At 41.9% G+C, this 18,027-nt stretch overlaps 1 protein-coding gene across 3 annotated transcripts in view; it reads left to right on the top strand.

Annotated features, from left to right (window-relative positions):
* The first annotated feature begins 3,729 nt into the window (after positions 1 to 3,729).
* arhgef7a (Rho guanine nucleotide exchange factor (GEF) 7a) overlaps positions 3,730 to 18,027 on the top strand; it is a 50,008-nt gene continuing 35,710 nt past the window's right edge. For all 3 annotated transcript variants that reach the window (XM_054746794.2, XM_015966129.3, XM_015966130.3), the window contains exons 1-3: positions 3,730 to 3,866; positions 3,993 to 4,233; positions 8,021 to 8,104. In XM_054746794.2, coding sequence (XP_054602769.1) covers positions 4,069 to 4,233; positions 8,021 to 8,104 — 249 coding nt within the window. In that variant the 5' untranslated portion in view covers positions 3,730 to 3,866; positions 3,993 to 4,068. The remainder of the gene's footprint in view (positions 3,867 to 3,992; positions 4,234 to 8,020; positions 8,105 to 18,027) is intronic.

Consider the following 18,027-nt stretch of genomic DNA (forward strand, 5'->3'; position numbering starts at 1 on the left):
GAATCCTAAGGCATTCCCTGGCCAGGCGAGAGACATAGTCCCTCCAGCGTGTCCTGGGTCTTCCTTTGTGTCTCCTCCCAGTTGGACATGCCCAGAAAACTGCATCAGGGAGTCCTAACCAGATGCCCGAGACACCTCCACTGGCTACTCTCAATGTAGCGGAGCGGCGGATCTATTCCAAGCCCCTCTCGGATGAGCAAGCTTCTCACCCTATGGAGAGCAGATACTCTGAGGGAGAAAACTAATTTTGGCCACTTGTATTCACAATCTTGTTCTTTCAGTCACTACCCAAAGCTCGTGACCAAAGTTGAGGGTAGGAACGTAGATCGACTGGGAAATCAAGAGCTTTGTTTTCCAGCTCAGCTCTCTCTTCATCACAACAGATCAGTACACCGCCCGCATCACTGCAGACACAGCACCAATCCGCCCATTGATTTCTTGCTATCATTCACCATTTTGTGAACAAGACTCAGAGATCCTTAAACTCCTCCACTTGAGGCAAGACCTCGTCCCTGACCCGGAGAAGGCATTCTACCCTTTTCCGATTCAAGACCATGTTCTCAGATTTAGAGGAGTTGATTTTCACCCCAGATGCTTCACATTCGGCTGCAAACCGCCCCAGCGAAAGCTATAGATAACGTTCTGAGGAAGCCAACAGGATCACATCATCTGCAAAAAGTAGAGACTCGATCCTTAGGACACCAGAGCGGACCACCTCAGCACCTTGGCTGCGCCTAGAAATCCTGTCCATAAAGTTATGAACAAAATCGGTGACAAAGGGCCGCGTTGGAGAAGTCCAACTATCACCAGGAATGAGCCTTACTGCCGTCAATGCAAGCTCGAACACCGGTCATCCAGGGACCCAACAAGGATTCTGGTCCCCATACTCTCAGAGTACCCCCCACAGGACTCCAAGAGGGACACGATTGAACGCCTTTTCCAAATCCACAAAACACATAGTTAGGGTCAACAAGTGCATAAAATGCGTGCAAAATGACAGATCGTTGTTTCTCTCTGTTAGTTGCATCCCCTCTTTAGAAAATGTAGGTCTGGTCATCTCTCTTTTTGATGTTTTGTCACTGTAAACTTGGCTGCTCCATCAATTATTCTGCTTAATGCTTCTGTCCTGTGAAGTGGCTCTGGGTTGTGCAGACTAAAATATGAGCTGTCTCCATGAGTCAAATTCCCGTGTCTATTACACGATGTTCTCTTCGAATGCTGAGAATGGGAGCGCTTTAATCAATAAGGCTGCATGCCTCAGAGAGCCCATCTTCCCCTCCTTATTTTTCTTGTGTTTGGCAGCTGTCAGAGCATGGACTCACAGACAGGAATCTGTGAATGTTTGTATTAAAAAAAAAGACTCTTAATTTGCAGAATGTAGAAGATGCTACATCCTGTTCTCCAAGCTTGTGTCCTCAAGTTTTGGAAACAATTTACTCTAAGATTTTCTTATCAGACTCACAAAACAGTTTTTTTTAATCGAGCAGAGTCGTAACTGTCGAGGTGGGACTGGAAATGTATGAAATGCCTAGAGCCAACTTCCACAGCCACAGTAGCACCCATGGTTACAAAGACATGGAGACAGGACCTCATAGGCCCAGCAGCATCCCTTGACGCAGCATGTTTGGAACACTGCAAGCCTCAGGAGTCAGGCTTCCTGACAACACACACGCTTCCTTCCCTCTGATGAAACCATAGACAGGGATATGAAGAGAAGCGACAAGAGATGATGTGAGCTGCCTGAACCTGCTGCTTGATTCGGTTACCATGGAGATCCAGTTGGGATCCTAGATTTCTGCAGGTCAAAAATGAAAATGACAACATGATTACACTTTTTGATGGACCATCTGTTCCTAAAGGCTTGTTACTCATTATGAAAGTTTATCGCACCTTTCTAGTTTTAAATAAAAGTCCCAAAACAAACTAAATAAAAACATATTCATGTATATGCTTAAAACGATCAACTTAGCTAAAGTTTTTATTGGATCTATTTTTGGGTCACAGCTGACTCTCTTATAAACATGTTATAGAAGCTTTACGTTTCATGTGTTTATAAGCGGTCAGCATCCACCAAAACATTAAAGCAGATCACAGCAGAGGAAGAGCCCCATCTTGTGGACAATGAGTGAAGTGACTCAGTAAACAAGAATCCGCACAAATTGAGAGGCACCTGGCATCTCGGTGTTTTGGTTGACTGCATTAACTTATTATCGTTAATCTAACCCTAGCACTGAAACTATTGATCCTCTGCTCCTTCAGTTGGGGAGCTTGGTAAAGTATATTAAATATTTTTGTGCTTTTATTTGCAGGTTTAAAGCTTTAAAGGGATGGAAGGCTCCTTCTCAGGTTCCAAGAGGTGTTGCTTGAAACATTGCATAATTACGTCCTGACCAGATGTGTCTCTTTGTCACAAAGACATCAGCAGATGTTCTGGCAAGAAAAACTTCACACAAATGCTCTTTAAGATGTTGTTGCGTTCTTCCCAGCTTCCCGTGGAGCAAACTGGTTGATCTTCTAAATAATGCCGGATTCTGTCAAAGATCCTCTCAAGGAATCCTCGTGTTGATTTGTTGGTAAATACAATAAATGATTGTTTAGCAGCTTGTTTAACAAACCACCCGCTTCAAATGTTATCATTCTATTAAATGGTTGTTATCAGCAGTTACCAGCCCCATCGAATGGCTCCAGACTGTCCCTCCTAGGCCATCATCACCACTATTGTTTTGATACTGGGAGAATGTGGTTGTTCCACATCTGGGTACTAACTAACTTCACGTCTCTTCACACAGGAAACCTTATCAAAACATTTGAGTTAAATTTAGTTCTTTGGGGATTTATTGGATCTTTGTAAGAAAAATCAAACAGATTACATGTTTTTTCAGCGTCTAACTATATGCTCGAGTGTGGCTTTTTTTTTTACCGATATACCGATATTGTCCACGCTATTCCGATATAAAACGATATCGATATGTGCTGTATGCCCCTCACACAAAAGGAAAACTAAAACATTTTAGGTAACTGAAATCACATATCATCATTTGTGAAAAATGACAACTACTTCAATTGAAGTTAGAAGTGCCTTATTTATTTTGTCTCCATCAGCTAAATCTCATTCTCCCTAGCATGATGTGAAGACTAGTGTAGTTAGTAAGGTATTTATTTCTTTTTCGGTGAATTACAGCAATGGATTCTTGTTTGTACACATCTATACATGCTGTGAGAATATGTCCATCACGCAGGGCAAATTTCTACTTCACAAGTTGAGCCAAACAAACTAAAAAAACAATCCAAAATATATAAAATTACATTTTAATGGTAGAATATGAATGCTATTGCAAATTAAACTAAACATTTTTGCTGAATTGTCAATTTAGTCTGATAAAAATAAAAGCGAATGTCTTATAGGAGATAGAGGTTGACATTTAAATTTAAATCCAATCTAAAAATTGAGCTGTTGTCGTGTAGCTTCTTTAGTTTTTGTAAGATTTTCAGCAAAACATCCCTGTTGTGTGGATGATGACCTGCTTCTGCTGCAGCTTCCTCTTTTGAATGAAGAGAGAGAGAGAGAGAGAGCCGGTGGCGGTTAAAATAAACGGATATGCAAAGCCGCACATATGCAGTGAAAGCCTATTCATGACCAGCTAATGGGGTCCAACAACTGGTTGGTCTGGCTTGTCCCTCTGCTGTGATGTCATCCAACAGATGAGAGCGTCTGGCTGCTGTGCTGCGCATGTATGCAGTCCGCTGCCAAAGCGCATCACCGTGAGACGCACTTTACAGGTTTCCAGGTTAGACGGAGTAGAAACAGAACATCAAAGAAGGGAGATTTACCGAAATCAAACCGATCTCCTCAGCATCCAACCGAGGTATATGAATATTTATTTATATCTTTAGAGAGAGAGGGGGTTCCCGCAGTCTCTTGCTTTACCCCTCTCTCTGTCTCACTGCATCTTTTTTGTTTTTGTGGGATTACTGATGTTTATCTCCCACAGATGACAGCATAAACAGGGCGGCACGCTGTTCAAAGACATCCAACACCGCAGCCTCTTTGTTGACAAGGGCCTGGACATGAATTCGGCGGAACAGACGGTGACATGGTTGATCACGCTCGGGGTGCTGGAATCACCGAAGAAGACCATTTCAGATCCTGAAGCTTTCCTGCAGAGCTCCCTGAAGGATGGCGTGGTCCTGTGCAGATTGCTGGAGCGGCTCAGCCCGGGCTCCACGGAGAAAGTAAGGGCATGATAGATCCTCTCTCTCCAGCTCCCCTTTGCATCGACCGTCCGTCGGCGCGTCTGTGCGTTCTCCGGCACCGACGCGGTTCGTTGTCCGGCCTCTCTTTTTGTCCACTGATCCATGATACAATTTCTTTTGTAGGTCACGGCAGCTTGTTATTGTCTCCCGTAACGTCAATGTGCTTGCACATATATGTGCGTAAAAACGAACCCCCCATTTTTTCTGATGATCTCCAAAATAAGGCTGCAGATATATCTAATTAATCTAAACGGTTAAACAACCCTTTATGTGCTTTTTTTTTACAATGAAGGCCTCGATTTTTATGCTTCCAGTGCAGATGTAAACGCCGAGACCTGTTTTTACTTCTGAAGCTATGCATATAAAGCCCATTTAATCCATGTTTTACATGTCATTATGGGCCTAGAGGGATGAGAGGCTATTTCTACATCAGATTTGTCGACATCGACAGCTCACCATCTGAGATTCACACACACACAGAGACGGACCCCTCTCCCTTTTAAAGAAACAGTGCAGTGTTTGTATTAGTGAGTGAACACCGTCAGACCTGAAGGAAGCAATGTTTAAAAAAAAGCATGCTGCGTCTCTGTGAAACATGGAAGGTGATTTCTAACGTTTTCTGCAGCATGGCTCCTCTGTCACGTTGTGGGGATGTTTAGGACCCAAATATGCAGATTACCCAGACGACAAGAGGCAGAAGTTGATTCAAAGTAAAGATCATTTTATTTGCAGATTGAAAGAACAAAAATTAATCCAAGGCAGCGAGCCAAAGTCCAAAAGTCCTGGAGCACAGGACACCCAAAGCTCACTTTAGAGCACAAAGTCAAAAATTCAAAAGTCCTGGAACACAGGACACCTAAAGCTCACTTAGAGCACCAAAAACCTGGAGACATAAAGCTCACACGGAGCGCGAGTAACAACGCTGACAACAATACAATGGACCGACAACCACACAGAGACAAGACAGTGCTTATATAGACTGGGAAGATGAGAGGGAGATGCAGGTGTGTGGGGAGAGGGACCAGGTGAACACAATTACTAACTCAGGGAGGAAGAAGGAAACGCTGGTGGGGAAAAAACACTAAATAATGAAAGGCTGTAACAAAGGAAAATGACCTAAGAGAAAAACAAAAGACCAGAAGGCATGAGCCATAACTAATATTCTAAGGGGAAGCTGGCACTAAAGGAAAACACTACAGAAAGAAACTACAGGGGTGTGGCTAAGAGGGGGCCAAGAGAGCACAGGACCTGGGGGAGGGAAGTCTGAGGGGGGAAACCTAGAGGGCAAATGGGGAATACCAGGAGACACATGAGGGCGCTAGAAGACACAAAAGGAGCACCTAGAGACGAATGAGGACAAAAAGAGACACATGAGGTGAGACGCAGACACAGACCATGACATGCTTTCCAATAGTTTGCACATGAGATAAATTATTGTTGGATAAAAGATTCATTAACAAAAACATATTTTGGATGAGATGGCATTTGTTTTATTTTTTAAATAATTTCTGAAATGTAATATTTAAATGTCTGAGCTATATATGTGGTTGCATTTCTTCTTACTTATGCAGCAATTCTTTTTTTCCCTGATTTTGTATTTTTTTTATACGTCACATTTGTACAGGTCTAGATATATTTTTCAAAATTTAGTTTTTTACGTTAGAAATTATAGATTTCAGTAAAGACCATTGGCGTGTAGCTATAAAGGGCAGTGGGTAGCACTTTTGTCTCAAAGTAAGAAGGCCACAGGTTAAAATCTCAGCTGTGACCTGCAGAAGTCTGCACGTTCATGAATTCTCACTTTGGTTTCCTCCCAGGGGCCCGAAAGATGCAGGTTCATATGTGTGAATGCTTGTTTGTGGTGGTGGACTGGTGTGGTATGTGTAAACTGGCCTCACCTATCTAAAAACAGACATTAGAGATACTTTGTCAGTTTTATTATGGATCAATACAGTCATTAGTCATAGCTTTGACCTAAATATCAGTATAACAATAGAACCTTATGTACAATGAGGGGATACAACAATAACATTGAAAAGCTGGTGATCAGCTTGCTTCTATTACTATCAGCAATATGGCTTTCCTTATTCATGATCTGAATCTCATTGGTTCTATTTTCTTTGGTTCATGAACTGCTGCACAGACTCAGTCTGTCGTTGTGTCCTTGGGCAAGACTCTTAACCCGCCTTGTCTGCTGGTGGTGGCCGGAGGGACCGGTGGCGCCTGTGTACGGCAGACTCACCTCTGTCAGTGTGCACCAGGGCAGCTGTAGCTACAATGTAGCTCATCACCACCAGGATGTGAATGTGTGTGAATGACTGATTGTGTTGTAAAGTGCCTTGGGGGGTTCCAGGACTCTAGAAGGTGCTATATCAAACACAGGCCATTTTTCCTTGTTATTGGCCTTTTATAGTCATCTATTTTCTGGACATCTCTGAAATGAATCATTAGACTAATATGGTTGAATGCCTGTTTATTCGAATTGTGTAGTCTTAAGTGTGGCTTTTCTCCTAAGACTATAATTGGGGTGCACTCATTTTTGCAGTAAGGGCTTGAATGGATTTGTTAGGGAAATCAGATTTTTGTGTGTGCAAATTAACAAATCTTGTTTACAATAAATGGCCCACATTTGTGGGAGTATTCTTTAGTATGGTATCTCATAGAAAATGTTGATTCTTAAAGGAAACTACTACAGGTTTTTTGACAAATGTAGTGGGGTGTACTCATTTATGCTGAGCACTGCATTTGAAACCTGTTGATCGTCTGAACTCAACTCTACCCTGGGTTTTATATTATCAAAACTGAGAGTTATGGGTGCACGTTTTCTAAAAATTTTGAAATTTTACATAAATGCCAGATAGATTTTTACATGGTGGCATCTGCTTCAGCACTCAAAAATTCCTACTTCAACCTTTCACATTAAGAGTCTCAAACGCACACACAAACACATCCCTCGAAACATCTTCAAACTTTTGTTTGAGCCTTTCCCGAGAACAATATTAACAAACTATATTTCGGTGTTTCAGATGATTTGATGTGTGGATTTGTATTTGAGACTTTTATTGTGAAGGATGAAAGGAAGTTCTTTGAGCTGTACCGTGGATGTTGCTGCAGACAAGAAACAAAACTGCACTTCTGTTCCCTCAGTAGAATCACCCAGAATTATATGTCAGAATAAAAAGGAAAACATTAGATAAATACAGTCAGAATACAGAATTACAATATGATTCACTGTCTTTTTTCTGTTCTTTTCTTTTCTTGGAATCGCAAATTTTCAACTTATTTTTCTTCAAATTTCTTGAATTTTCCCAGTGGCAATAATATGCTGTCACACAATTAGCCCACCTAAAATATTGTTTTATGTTGCCACCCCAAGATATTCCTCCCCACATTCCCCATCTGGGAAGCCATTGATAAACTTCCTGGAAGCGCCCCTGTTCAGCAGCGTTTACATTTCTTAGCATGATATTTTTCGAGCAAATATTGAAAATGAAGGCATTTTACTTAATTTTAAAATGAAAGTCCTGCAGGAAAAGAGCCGGGGAGAATGAACAACATCCTTTCCCTGGTGGTCACGTCATTTCCTCGCCTCGGTCTGATCCTGGTTTGTGTTCAGCCTCCAGGAGGGCCCAGTACGCACACGGTCACAATCTCACAATGCGTGTCGAGGAAGAAGAGACTCTTTAAAAGACTTTACATGTAGAAACACATCGAAAAGCGATGAAGAGGGGGTTTTAATCGCTAATTAGCGTTTGCGTCTTTCCAGATTTACCCAGAACCGAAGAATGACGGCGAGTGCCTGAGCAACATAAAGGAGTTTCTCAAGGGCTGCACATCATTCCGCGTCGAGGTAAGAAAGCTGTTTTAGTTCTCCAGATTTGGGGCTTGTGTTTAATGTTTTAGGAACAGCTTTTTGTTTTTATTGTTTTTCTGGAGTTCTGATGTTTGAGAGACCACAATGGACGGACGCACGGAGCTCCAGACACACGGGGGGAGGAGGAGTGAATTAGCAGCCGAGAACAATCACCTATCGTCCGGCTAGGAGCGCTTTCCTCCGCCGTACAGCTGTCCACACAGATACCAAACATAAACAGCACCAAAACCGACACCGAAGTAGTACAATGGGCTGTTTGCAAGCGTGTGGTTAAGTTGCATGCATTTTAGATTATTTCAAAGCTTTATAGAGGGTTTATTGTCACCACCAGTGGTTCACTCGGGTCTTTTTTTTTCTTTTCAAAAATACATGAATGAAAAATAAGAAAAGTGGCTTTGGAAGTCTTGTTTAAGTGTCATGTAGGTATTGATGCTTAGCATTTGCACATTTCTGAGGGAAAGCCACCCTTCTTAAAGACAGAGACTGGTTTATGTGTATGGGTCATTGAACCACCCTCGTCTGACAATGCAGCTCACTGTTCTCCTCTCACAGCCTCCAGCCACTGAGCAACAAATAAAATCTACAGCCACACTCAGCTGTCACACTCAGTTAGCACAAAATGCTATTTCAAATTCTGATTGCTAAAATGCAGGAGAATAAACTTGTGTATTATTATTATTGTTATTATTATTATTAAGAATAGACACGGTTTACTTTTTGCAAAACCTCATTAAATGGAGCAGTCAGTTTTGTCACCTGTCCTGTCTCATATGGAAATTGTTCTAGTTAATGGGCATGCAAGAGTGTGATCAAATCTGACCTTTTTCTAGGTGAAGTGGATGGGGCTGGATTACTGTAATTTGGGGCATGACAGTAATCCAGAGCAAAAATGGTCCTCCAGAGCTGCTGCAGTTAGCTGTGCCTGCAGATTACAGCAGGGAATTCTGATATGTGAAAGGCAGACAGAATAATTCGGTGCTCTTGCAGTTCTATTTAAAAATATAAATTTTAGATCATTTTAGAGACACTGGTGCGGCTGCTTCTCTTGACCCTTAACATCTGACCATTTTGACCACAGGAAGGGATCTTTAGTCTTCCCATGACCCCTCTGGTGCTCATGGAACATTGTTAACCAAAAGTCAACGTTGGGATTAATTACACACTCATCTTTGGGTGCTGATGAACAAAGTTAAAGTTATTCTGTTATGAAATCTAATTACACTGAAAAGTATTTACTGTACATAATTGTTTAAAGAGATGATGTGTAGTTTTTACCGTTAATCTCTGGAAATATCAATTTAAATTTAGTTAAAAATGAATTAAATGATGCCCAGTTGTTGAAAAGTATTGGCGGCTTTGTAACATATAATCAAAAAAATTGGGTCTAAAATACAGGGGACCGGGTCTAAGGGTGTTTCCCAATGCCAAGGAACCTTGCCTTGATGTCTTGGCCCCACCTCAGTTGCCTAGGAGATACGTCATCGGGAGCCGCCAAGATGTGTTCCAATGTTCATGTTCTACCGAGGCGTGTGTTCTCCGTTTGTCAGCCGTTTAGCTCGCTGAGCAAGGGTACACGGGAGGTGTCTTGTAGCCTAGCCTTGGTCAAATTACCCACAATACACCGCAGTATTTTCACAAGGACGGAGGAAGCCGGCAGCTACTTCGGGGGCAAATTTTCAAGTTTAAAAGTAAGACAACTAATTTAAAATGTTTTTTTTAATCCAAAGAAGTTATCTATGGTTGGTTAGCTGCTAATTAGTTGCAGCTTCGGTGGCTAGCGGGTAGTAACTCACTTAAATATTTAATTTAACAAATATACAGTTGTGGTCAGAGGTTTACATACACTTGTAAAAAATATAATATAATGGCTCTGAGTGTCCCGTTATTTCTAAAACTCTGATTTTTCTCTGATAGAGTGATTGGAACAGATACTTCTTTGTCACAAAAAACATTCTTGAAGTTTGGTTCTTTAATGTCTTTATTATGGGTTAACAGAGAAAAGTGATCACACTTGTCTACATAAACACAAACAAGTTGAAGCCTGCCACATTTGTCATAGCCTCTCAATGTGAATCGTTAATATTAATAATTCTTAATGGATTGCTGCTAATGTATTAAAGTTACTATACTGAACGAGGGAGAAGTCTGATATCTCTTGGGGAAAATAACGTGCAGGTGGCCAGTTGTGCTCGTTTCCAGCTGTCTGCTTTTATTCTGACGGCTACTGTACGCTGCATTTTCATGAAATGCGGCATGCTCTCTAGATCAGGGGAGGAGAGCACATTATGGAAAAAAAATTGCTGCTGGTAGATTGAGATGATATCCAGGAAGTGGCTTGTTTTTTCAGCTGCAGGATTGATTGTGCGATGTAGGTTTTAGGCTGTTGGGAGGAAAAGATGAGCAGTAGGTTAGAAGGTGTAAGTTAATATCTTCTGGTTTTAGGTTTAATGCATCCTTAGTGTCCGGATTATGTGATGAACAATTTCCCAGCTTATTTCAATTTTAGGAAGAGTTTCACTGGGACTCCAGGTTGCCAATCATCATAAAACTTGGGACTTATTGGTGCACAGTGTCTAAATTGCGTAAGGCTTCAAGATGTCCATAAAAGAGCTGTGTCATCTGTCAAGGTTGATCTCTCTTTAACTAATCAGTAAACAAACAACAATACTTATCACATTAGGCTTGGCTTGAGCTTTCTCCACATTTTACCCCAGTGTACGGTATTACCGGGACTAATTTAAAAATGATGACGTATTTCTGGAACAATTTCTCCAACAATTCTGGAAAGTAATCTAATTGCAATTTTTTCCTTCAATATTGCAATTGCGATTTAATTCACGATTAATTTTCAAGGGGCTTTTCTCATATTTTTCAACTAACGGAAGCAAAAAAAAAAAATCAATGCAACTTGTACTGAATATAAACAAGTTTATTTATCTACATATTTATCTTCATATCATATCAACACACTTATTTGTCTACATATACATAAACACTCACAATCAAAGACAAAATTTTGTATTTGAAGGTGCAGTGCTTCGCAGCCTGGAGCATATCCCTTGAAGGAGCATAGGTATTAGCATCAACTGTGAACATTTTTTTGCAGGAAAGAAGTGTGTTCCATTTATTGAAGTCTTTTGTGTTTAGTTTTCGATGCCTTGTCCATGCAGAGCTTTCGTAGTTCAGTTACATCCATAGCTGCTAGCCAAAACTCAGTGGAGTTAAAGTCTCTTACGGTTTTCTAGCTTTAAATATCTGTCTGTATTTATTTGATTGATGGCAGTTTTTAGTTTTTATTAGACTCTAAATGTAATCATTTGGCATCCTAATTCGTAACTTGTAAGAATGTAATCAGCAGTATTAGCATGAGTATCTCTTAGGGTTTTCCATGTATATTAGCATTGTGCTAACCACTCGCTGCCAGTCAAATCGCAGCCTTTGCGATTAGAAAATTTCCTTTTGTCACATCACAATTTAATTGCCTATGCAATTAATCGTTCAGCCCTACTATAAATATATTGTGGAGATTGAAAAAAAATAAAGTGGTTCTCCTGCATTTGTCTCGAAACGTCCAACAGTAACACCTTTTGTACTTGAAGCAACTATTGGACCATCCAGTTGTCAGTCTTGCAGAACCGCCACATTTACACACACACACACACACACACACACACACACACACACACACACACACACACACACACACACACACACACACACACACACACACACACACCGACCCCCCCCCCCCCCCCCCCCGAGGATGCATCTGCAATCATAGAACAAAATGAATGAGACTCATATCTCGCCGTCACTCAGTGAGGTGAGAGTAACTCATCACATGATGCCGTTACACAGTAAGAGAGAGTCACCAACACAGATACAATCGTGTCATTCATAACGACAACAAGAGGAACAGTTGGAGTCAGGATGAAGATGGTGTAGATAGCAGCTTTATCATTCTTTTGTACTTCATCAGCCTAGATTTGAATTTTTTTCCATGGTCCTGACCTTACCAGAGGTAACATTTCAGATATTTCACTAAGGTATTTAACTTTAATGGGATTTTATACATCATTTGCTTCAAATAAAACTTAATAAAACAAGAAATGTCAAGTTTGGTGGCTTAAAATAACAAACATGTCATGTATGACTATGTTTGATGATGCAGCTTTCATCATGGTAGTTTTCGTGACTAGGTGTTCCATATTGCTTTGTGCTCCCAAGGTTCATCAGGGTTAATTCTTAGTATCTATATAACTAATTTTAATATCATATTGGCAACATTGATCCATCTGTAGTTTGTGTTTTCGTGCTTACTTCTGGTCTTTCTTTTGTGGTTTTGCTTTTCTCCTTGACTCGCACTAGTTTTTACATGTTTTAGGTGTGCCGGCAGGGCGTTAGACTCTGGTTCTGACTAAATGCTTAATAACTCATTGGATTTTGTTGCAAAAGCCTCAACAATTGACACATCGTAATTCACGAATGAGTAAAACAAAACTTCTTTGGTTACATCAAGTACAAGATTATTACTAATAACGCTGGATTTTAGAAATGATTAATTCTTGCACCACGTTTATGAAGGCAATTCATCAGGAGAGGTCACCAAATACATCACTGTCCACAATGAAAGTTCAGCAGAGAAATAAGAGACGATAGGTACTTATTCCATAAATATTTACTCTTTTAGGCCTCTTTGATTAAATCAACACCATGCGCAGTAGAGGTGGGAATTGATAAGTTTTTATCAAAAGCAATGCCATTGTCAATTCTGTCCATCAATCCAGTTCTTTATCAGTTTCCGACTAATTTATGTTTGTTTATTCATTTGGCAGATGCTTTTATCCAAAGCGACTTACAATTTATAACCTATAGGGCATGTTGTGATCTGTGGGGGAAACCAGAGTACCCGGAGGAAACCCACGCATGCATGGGGAAAACACGCAACTCCACGCAGAAAGGCCGCAGCCGAGTTTCGAACCTGCAGCCTTTGTGCTGTGACGCAACAGTGCTACCAACTGCGCCACCATGCAGTCCAGTTCAGTAGATGGCAAAAATGAATTGCAGATGGTCTGCATTATAACTGTCAGCTTATTAATGATCTATTGTACCTGGAGTCATTCACTTGAAGTTATTGTATATTTTGTGTGCAAATGCTTTTGCATATCCGTAGTGTTTTGATAAAATATTGACTTTGCAAGTTTACTTTGTTTTCATCCTTCCTCGTAAAGTATAACCAAACTTTCGATCGTTTCTGCTGCTTAGACACAGTGTTTCCTGCTGAGTAAATGTGTAAGCTATGCGGCGTGCGTAGTGATGTCATTCGTGCCGACTGGAATTGATAAGGGAATTGAAAGAGTGGGAACTGGTTTTCTATACCCACCACTAATGCACAGGCTGTACATGCACATTACCTGTGATTATTCTGTTTTTTGTGTGTCTCTTTAAAAAAAATTTTTTTTTTAATTTTATTTATCTATTTATATTTTCCCGTGTCCTGTTTGACTGTGAAGCAAACATTAATGCCTGAATGCTGGTGACAAGCCTTACAGATTTACTCTCAGGTGGAGAATCAAAGCTTCTGCTTTTAATGTCACGCCTGATACTTAAAACTTTATTGTTGTTGTTTTTTGAACTCCTGTAATTCCGACCGGACATGGAGACAGAGGCAAAAGAGAAAGGAAGAGACAAATGGGGATGGGGGGGTGGGGGGTTCCACAAAAATTAACAATCAATGATGAACGAGAGTCTGCTTCTAGACCTGCAGAAAAGGGACACACAACAGTACAACAGGAGCAAGCTATCACTGCGTCAACTTGATGAAGAAATATAAAATCAACATTGTTTTACTGAACAATCACACGATAATAAATCACAGTGCATTTAGTGCCAACCACAGCCTGAAGACGTGTTGACCATGCCCAAGTCCATACTTATGTGAGCACCTGTGTGTGTACACGCGCTTGTGAGTGTGAGGGGCCACAGATCTGCCCCCCAAAGATGCATAGGAGATAGAGGGAGCTCCAAGTCCCAGAGATCCAGGAGCTGCCTCCAAGCACAAGGACCCCAAGGAGACCGCGACCAGATAAACCCCTGCCCCCCTCGAGAGGCGCAGAGGATCGCCTCAGGGGGCCACAACCAGCAGCTGGCAGAGTGATGGGAGATATCAGCGGCAAGCCCACAGGCCCGCCCGCAGCCTCCCACCCCCCAGCCGGCCGAGCCCAGGACCCAGCAACCCGGGACCCACGGGCGACCACCCCCGCCGGGGACCCAGCAGAACCCAGAGACCCAGATCCCACCAGGCAGTCACCGGGATTGATGAGGCAGACGCCAAATATCTCTTAAAGGCTTGAGTTTATCAAACACCATTGGTTGTTTGATCATAAGTTAGAAACGCATTAATGTGATGAAGCACTTTGGGATCATGTGCTTTTCAGTACTGTAGACCTCCTTTTCAGATAGACAAATGAGGCAAATAAAAGCAGGATGAACAGGAGGAGAAAGTACCTCCAACCCCTGGAATTGATCACCTTATTACTCGTCCTGCTAAAATGAAACCTTTGTCTGACTTTTTATCTTGAGCAGCCCTTTTGCATTTACAGCCGCAATGGATTTAAATACAGCCCAGGATAATGTTGGGGTTATTAGGAGCGAACAATTCGCAAGCGTTAACTTACTTTTGGATTCTTCAATAAATTCTGTAAATATGTAAATATTTACTGATTTATTAATTAATTAAGATATTCTTAGATATACGGGGCACCATTCCCCTTTTTCCGGGGAAAAATTGAATCCAAAACTCTTATCAGTCTTTCTTGAAGTTCGTAGAATCCTTGGAGCAGAGACTTCTCTTCGACACAACAAAGCTACTGGAGACGAAAATCTGAATTTTATAACGTTTAATTAACAATTTGTCAAATGAATAAACAGTGGAATAGATGAATAATAACCGTGTGATATGATTGAAGATGGATGTGTTTGCATGTGATGGAGGATGTATGAATGGGGTCCTTTGTTCTCACAAAGGAGTAGTGTGTATGTGTGTGTGTGTGTGCGTGTGTATGGATTCAAAATGGAGTCTTGAATACAAGATGGCTGACCCCTTTGTCTGGCTAAAGTGTGGGTGGCAACTTGCACTTTAACTTCCAAAGCACTTAGAATCAGTAGTAACTTAACCTTAAATCACTCAAAACATTTAAAAAGATCATGAAACAACACAAAAGATTAATCACAAATTAATATCTTTTAGTTTCAGCCTGGCCATGACAGAAACCATTTTAAGATACCAAACAATGATCAATAAGCAGTTTATTCTTTCAAAATGACCCGACGGACGTGTTTGGGACGAAAGAGGAAAACACGAAGCTACTTTTTAAGCAATAGACGCGGTTTATTGCTTATTTGAGACTATAGAGGAAACGGGAGAAGAAAAGGAGAGAAAAAAATGAGTTTCCTGATCACCAAAGCAGCAAGGCGTCCCCCGCTGTTATGACTTGACGGTTCTCCGTTTTTCTCCGCAGTTTCCGGCGTCATCCGTCGGTTTGATGCTTTCTCCGTTGTTTGGCGTTCACGAGTGTTTCTCCACGGGCTGGACAGAGACAGCAAAGTTTCTTTCTGTGCTGAGTTATAACTTACAGCGTTTCTGAGAGCTGGATGGAGTTGTTGTTTCCCTCCGCAGTTCTGTGTCCTCAAACATCAGCTGGAGGGGAGCAGAAACGAGCAGATCTGATGGGCTTGCAGTTTAGTTTCCAGCAGTTCCGTGGCTCAACTTGGCACTTAGAGCTTCCGCGTGCTCAAGTTGTCGGAGCGTCGATAAGCGTGTCCTTACCGCCAGGTATCCTGGGCAAAAGAACGAGGTTTCTTTGTCTCATTCATGATTTATAGTCTTTGAAGTCGCGGGAAAGCTCCAAGCTCCCGCCTCCCGCAGATCGTGTTTCTGGTATTAGGCGGTGACGTCATCACAATGCTTCCGTGTGCAAAGCATCATGGGAAATGAAGTTTCTTGGCGCTGATGTGATTATTTGCTTTTCAGAGCAATTTAAGCACAGTCATTTTGGAGAAAATCACTGCATAGTAATTTCCTCATGAGGTCAGACCCTCAACATTCCCCCTTTTGGTTTCGGGGATCGCGCCCAAAGCTCGATCGTCGGAAGCACAGATGGGTTTGTTCCTCATGAACGTAGGTCGACTTGATTGTCGGAAGCACAGGTGGGTTTGTCCCTTAGGACGTTGGTCTCCTTGGACACCTTTGTCTTTGGTCCTTGTCTTGGATCCTGGCGCCTTTGGTCTTTGTCTTTGTCTTGGATCCTGGTCAGGCACAAAACAAAAGAGGATAGGAAACGGGATAGTCCCCAACGCGCATAACGAGAAGAAGCCACTCACGCAGGTGGTACGCAATGATGATGTCGTCCATGCGAGTGGTAGTAGTGTAGCAGGAGGAAGGTCGGTGGGCGGTTAACTCCACGAGGGGACACAAAGGCATCTCACCGCCGGCCATACAGTTCAGTTTATGGAGCACGCGGTGATGTACGAGGTCCATAGTTCGCAAACGCGCATTGACCTATGTGGTCCCAAGATTCCCCCCTTTTTGGTCCAAAGGGTGGATCAGGACAGTCTTTGGGCTAAAACAAGGACCATAAAACTAAGAGGTACTACAATGTGCTGGTGTGTCAGACAGAGTCATTGACAGACTGAGCTGGGCCGGCACATAACCACTAGTCAATATGTGACCAAGTAAGAAACAAAAATACAGAAAACCCCAAAAAAAAACATGTAACATATAACATCCAAGAAAATTCATAGCAACCTTGAGGTCTCATAAAATACATTCTTAGGTCATACATTCAGTGTGTAGCTTATAAAGAATGTGACATACTGCAACACTCAGATAAATATGTGAGGTAGACTAAAATGAGAACTACTCTTAGGGTTACAAAATAATAAAAAAAACGTTGCTCACCCCCTTTAGACAGGTGTGGTACATTAACGCTTGGAGTCTCCCCGAACGCGGTTACGAGGCACACCGTAGGTGAGCAAGTGCATCTTATCTTGGAGTTTATTAACACGCCTGTAGGCGGAATAAGCTATCACGGCCGTGATGAGCCATTCCATCCCCAGGGCGACCAATGTGCAGATTAAAGTCGTATAATCTGTGTCAATGTAGCGTCTTGGGCGTCAAAGTAAGTTCACGCGGGTTTTGTGTGAACTTAGCAAATTTGGTTCCTTCAATCAGTAATTGTTGGTCAATTTCTAAATCGAAGGCAAAGTTACAACCCTGGAAAGCGTCCATGATCTCAATCTCTGAGTCATGCTGTTCGAGGTTGAGGTGATGGAGTGCCAGGTTTCTAGTTCAAAGTGGAAATGCCTACCGTCCTTTCAAATACCAATGTTAAGCATCGACTTAAACCTATAGATGTGAGGTGTCACAATTATGGGAACATGTAACAGGAAACCGAGTTCTAATTTTTCTGCATCAACGTGAATGGGAATTGCACTACCTAGGCTGTACGCTAGGTGGATTGGTGAACGGTGCACCGTAGAGGGGTAGCAGCTGTCAAGCTAACTTTGAGCAGGTCCAGTGGTACTAAGTACGGGGAAATACGACTTTCAACCAAGCTATCCAGCGTGGAACTTACTTCCCTGAGCAGGTCCTACATCAAATCTCTCACCACTCATGTGTACACAATATCCTGATGTATGGTTTCAGACAAAGTCTTGATTGCACGTAGAGATTCATTAATCAGAGCAGAATGTAGGTACCAGAGTACTCTGTAAGGTTTTAGTAGGTACATCCTGTTAGCGGTCTAGGAAGGAGTTTCTCTTGGTTAGTGAAAGTGACGGCGGGGGGGGGGCCTGGTTCTTTGTCGGTTAGTACATGTTAGTGGGTTAAACGTGCACTT

Source organism: Nothobranchius furzeri, chromosome 14 (genome assembly GCF_043380555.1).
Source record: "Nothobranchius furzeri strain GRZ-AD chromosome 14, NfurGRZ-RIMD1, whole genome shotgun sequence".
In the NCBI taxonomy this organism is placed as follows: Eukaryota; Metazoa; Chordata; class Actinopteri; order Cyprinodontiformes; family Nothobranchiidae; genus Nothobranchius; species Nothobranchius furzeri.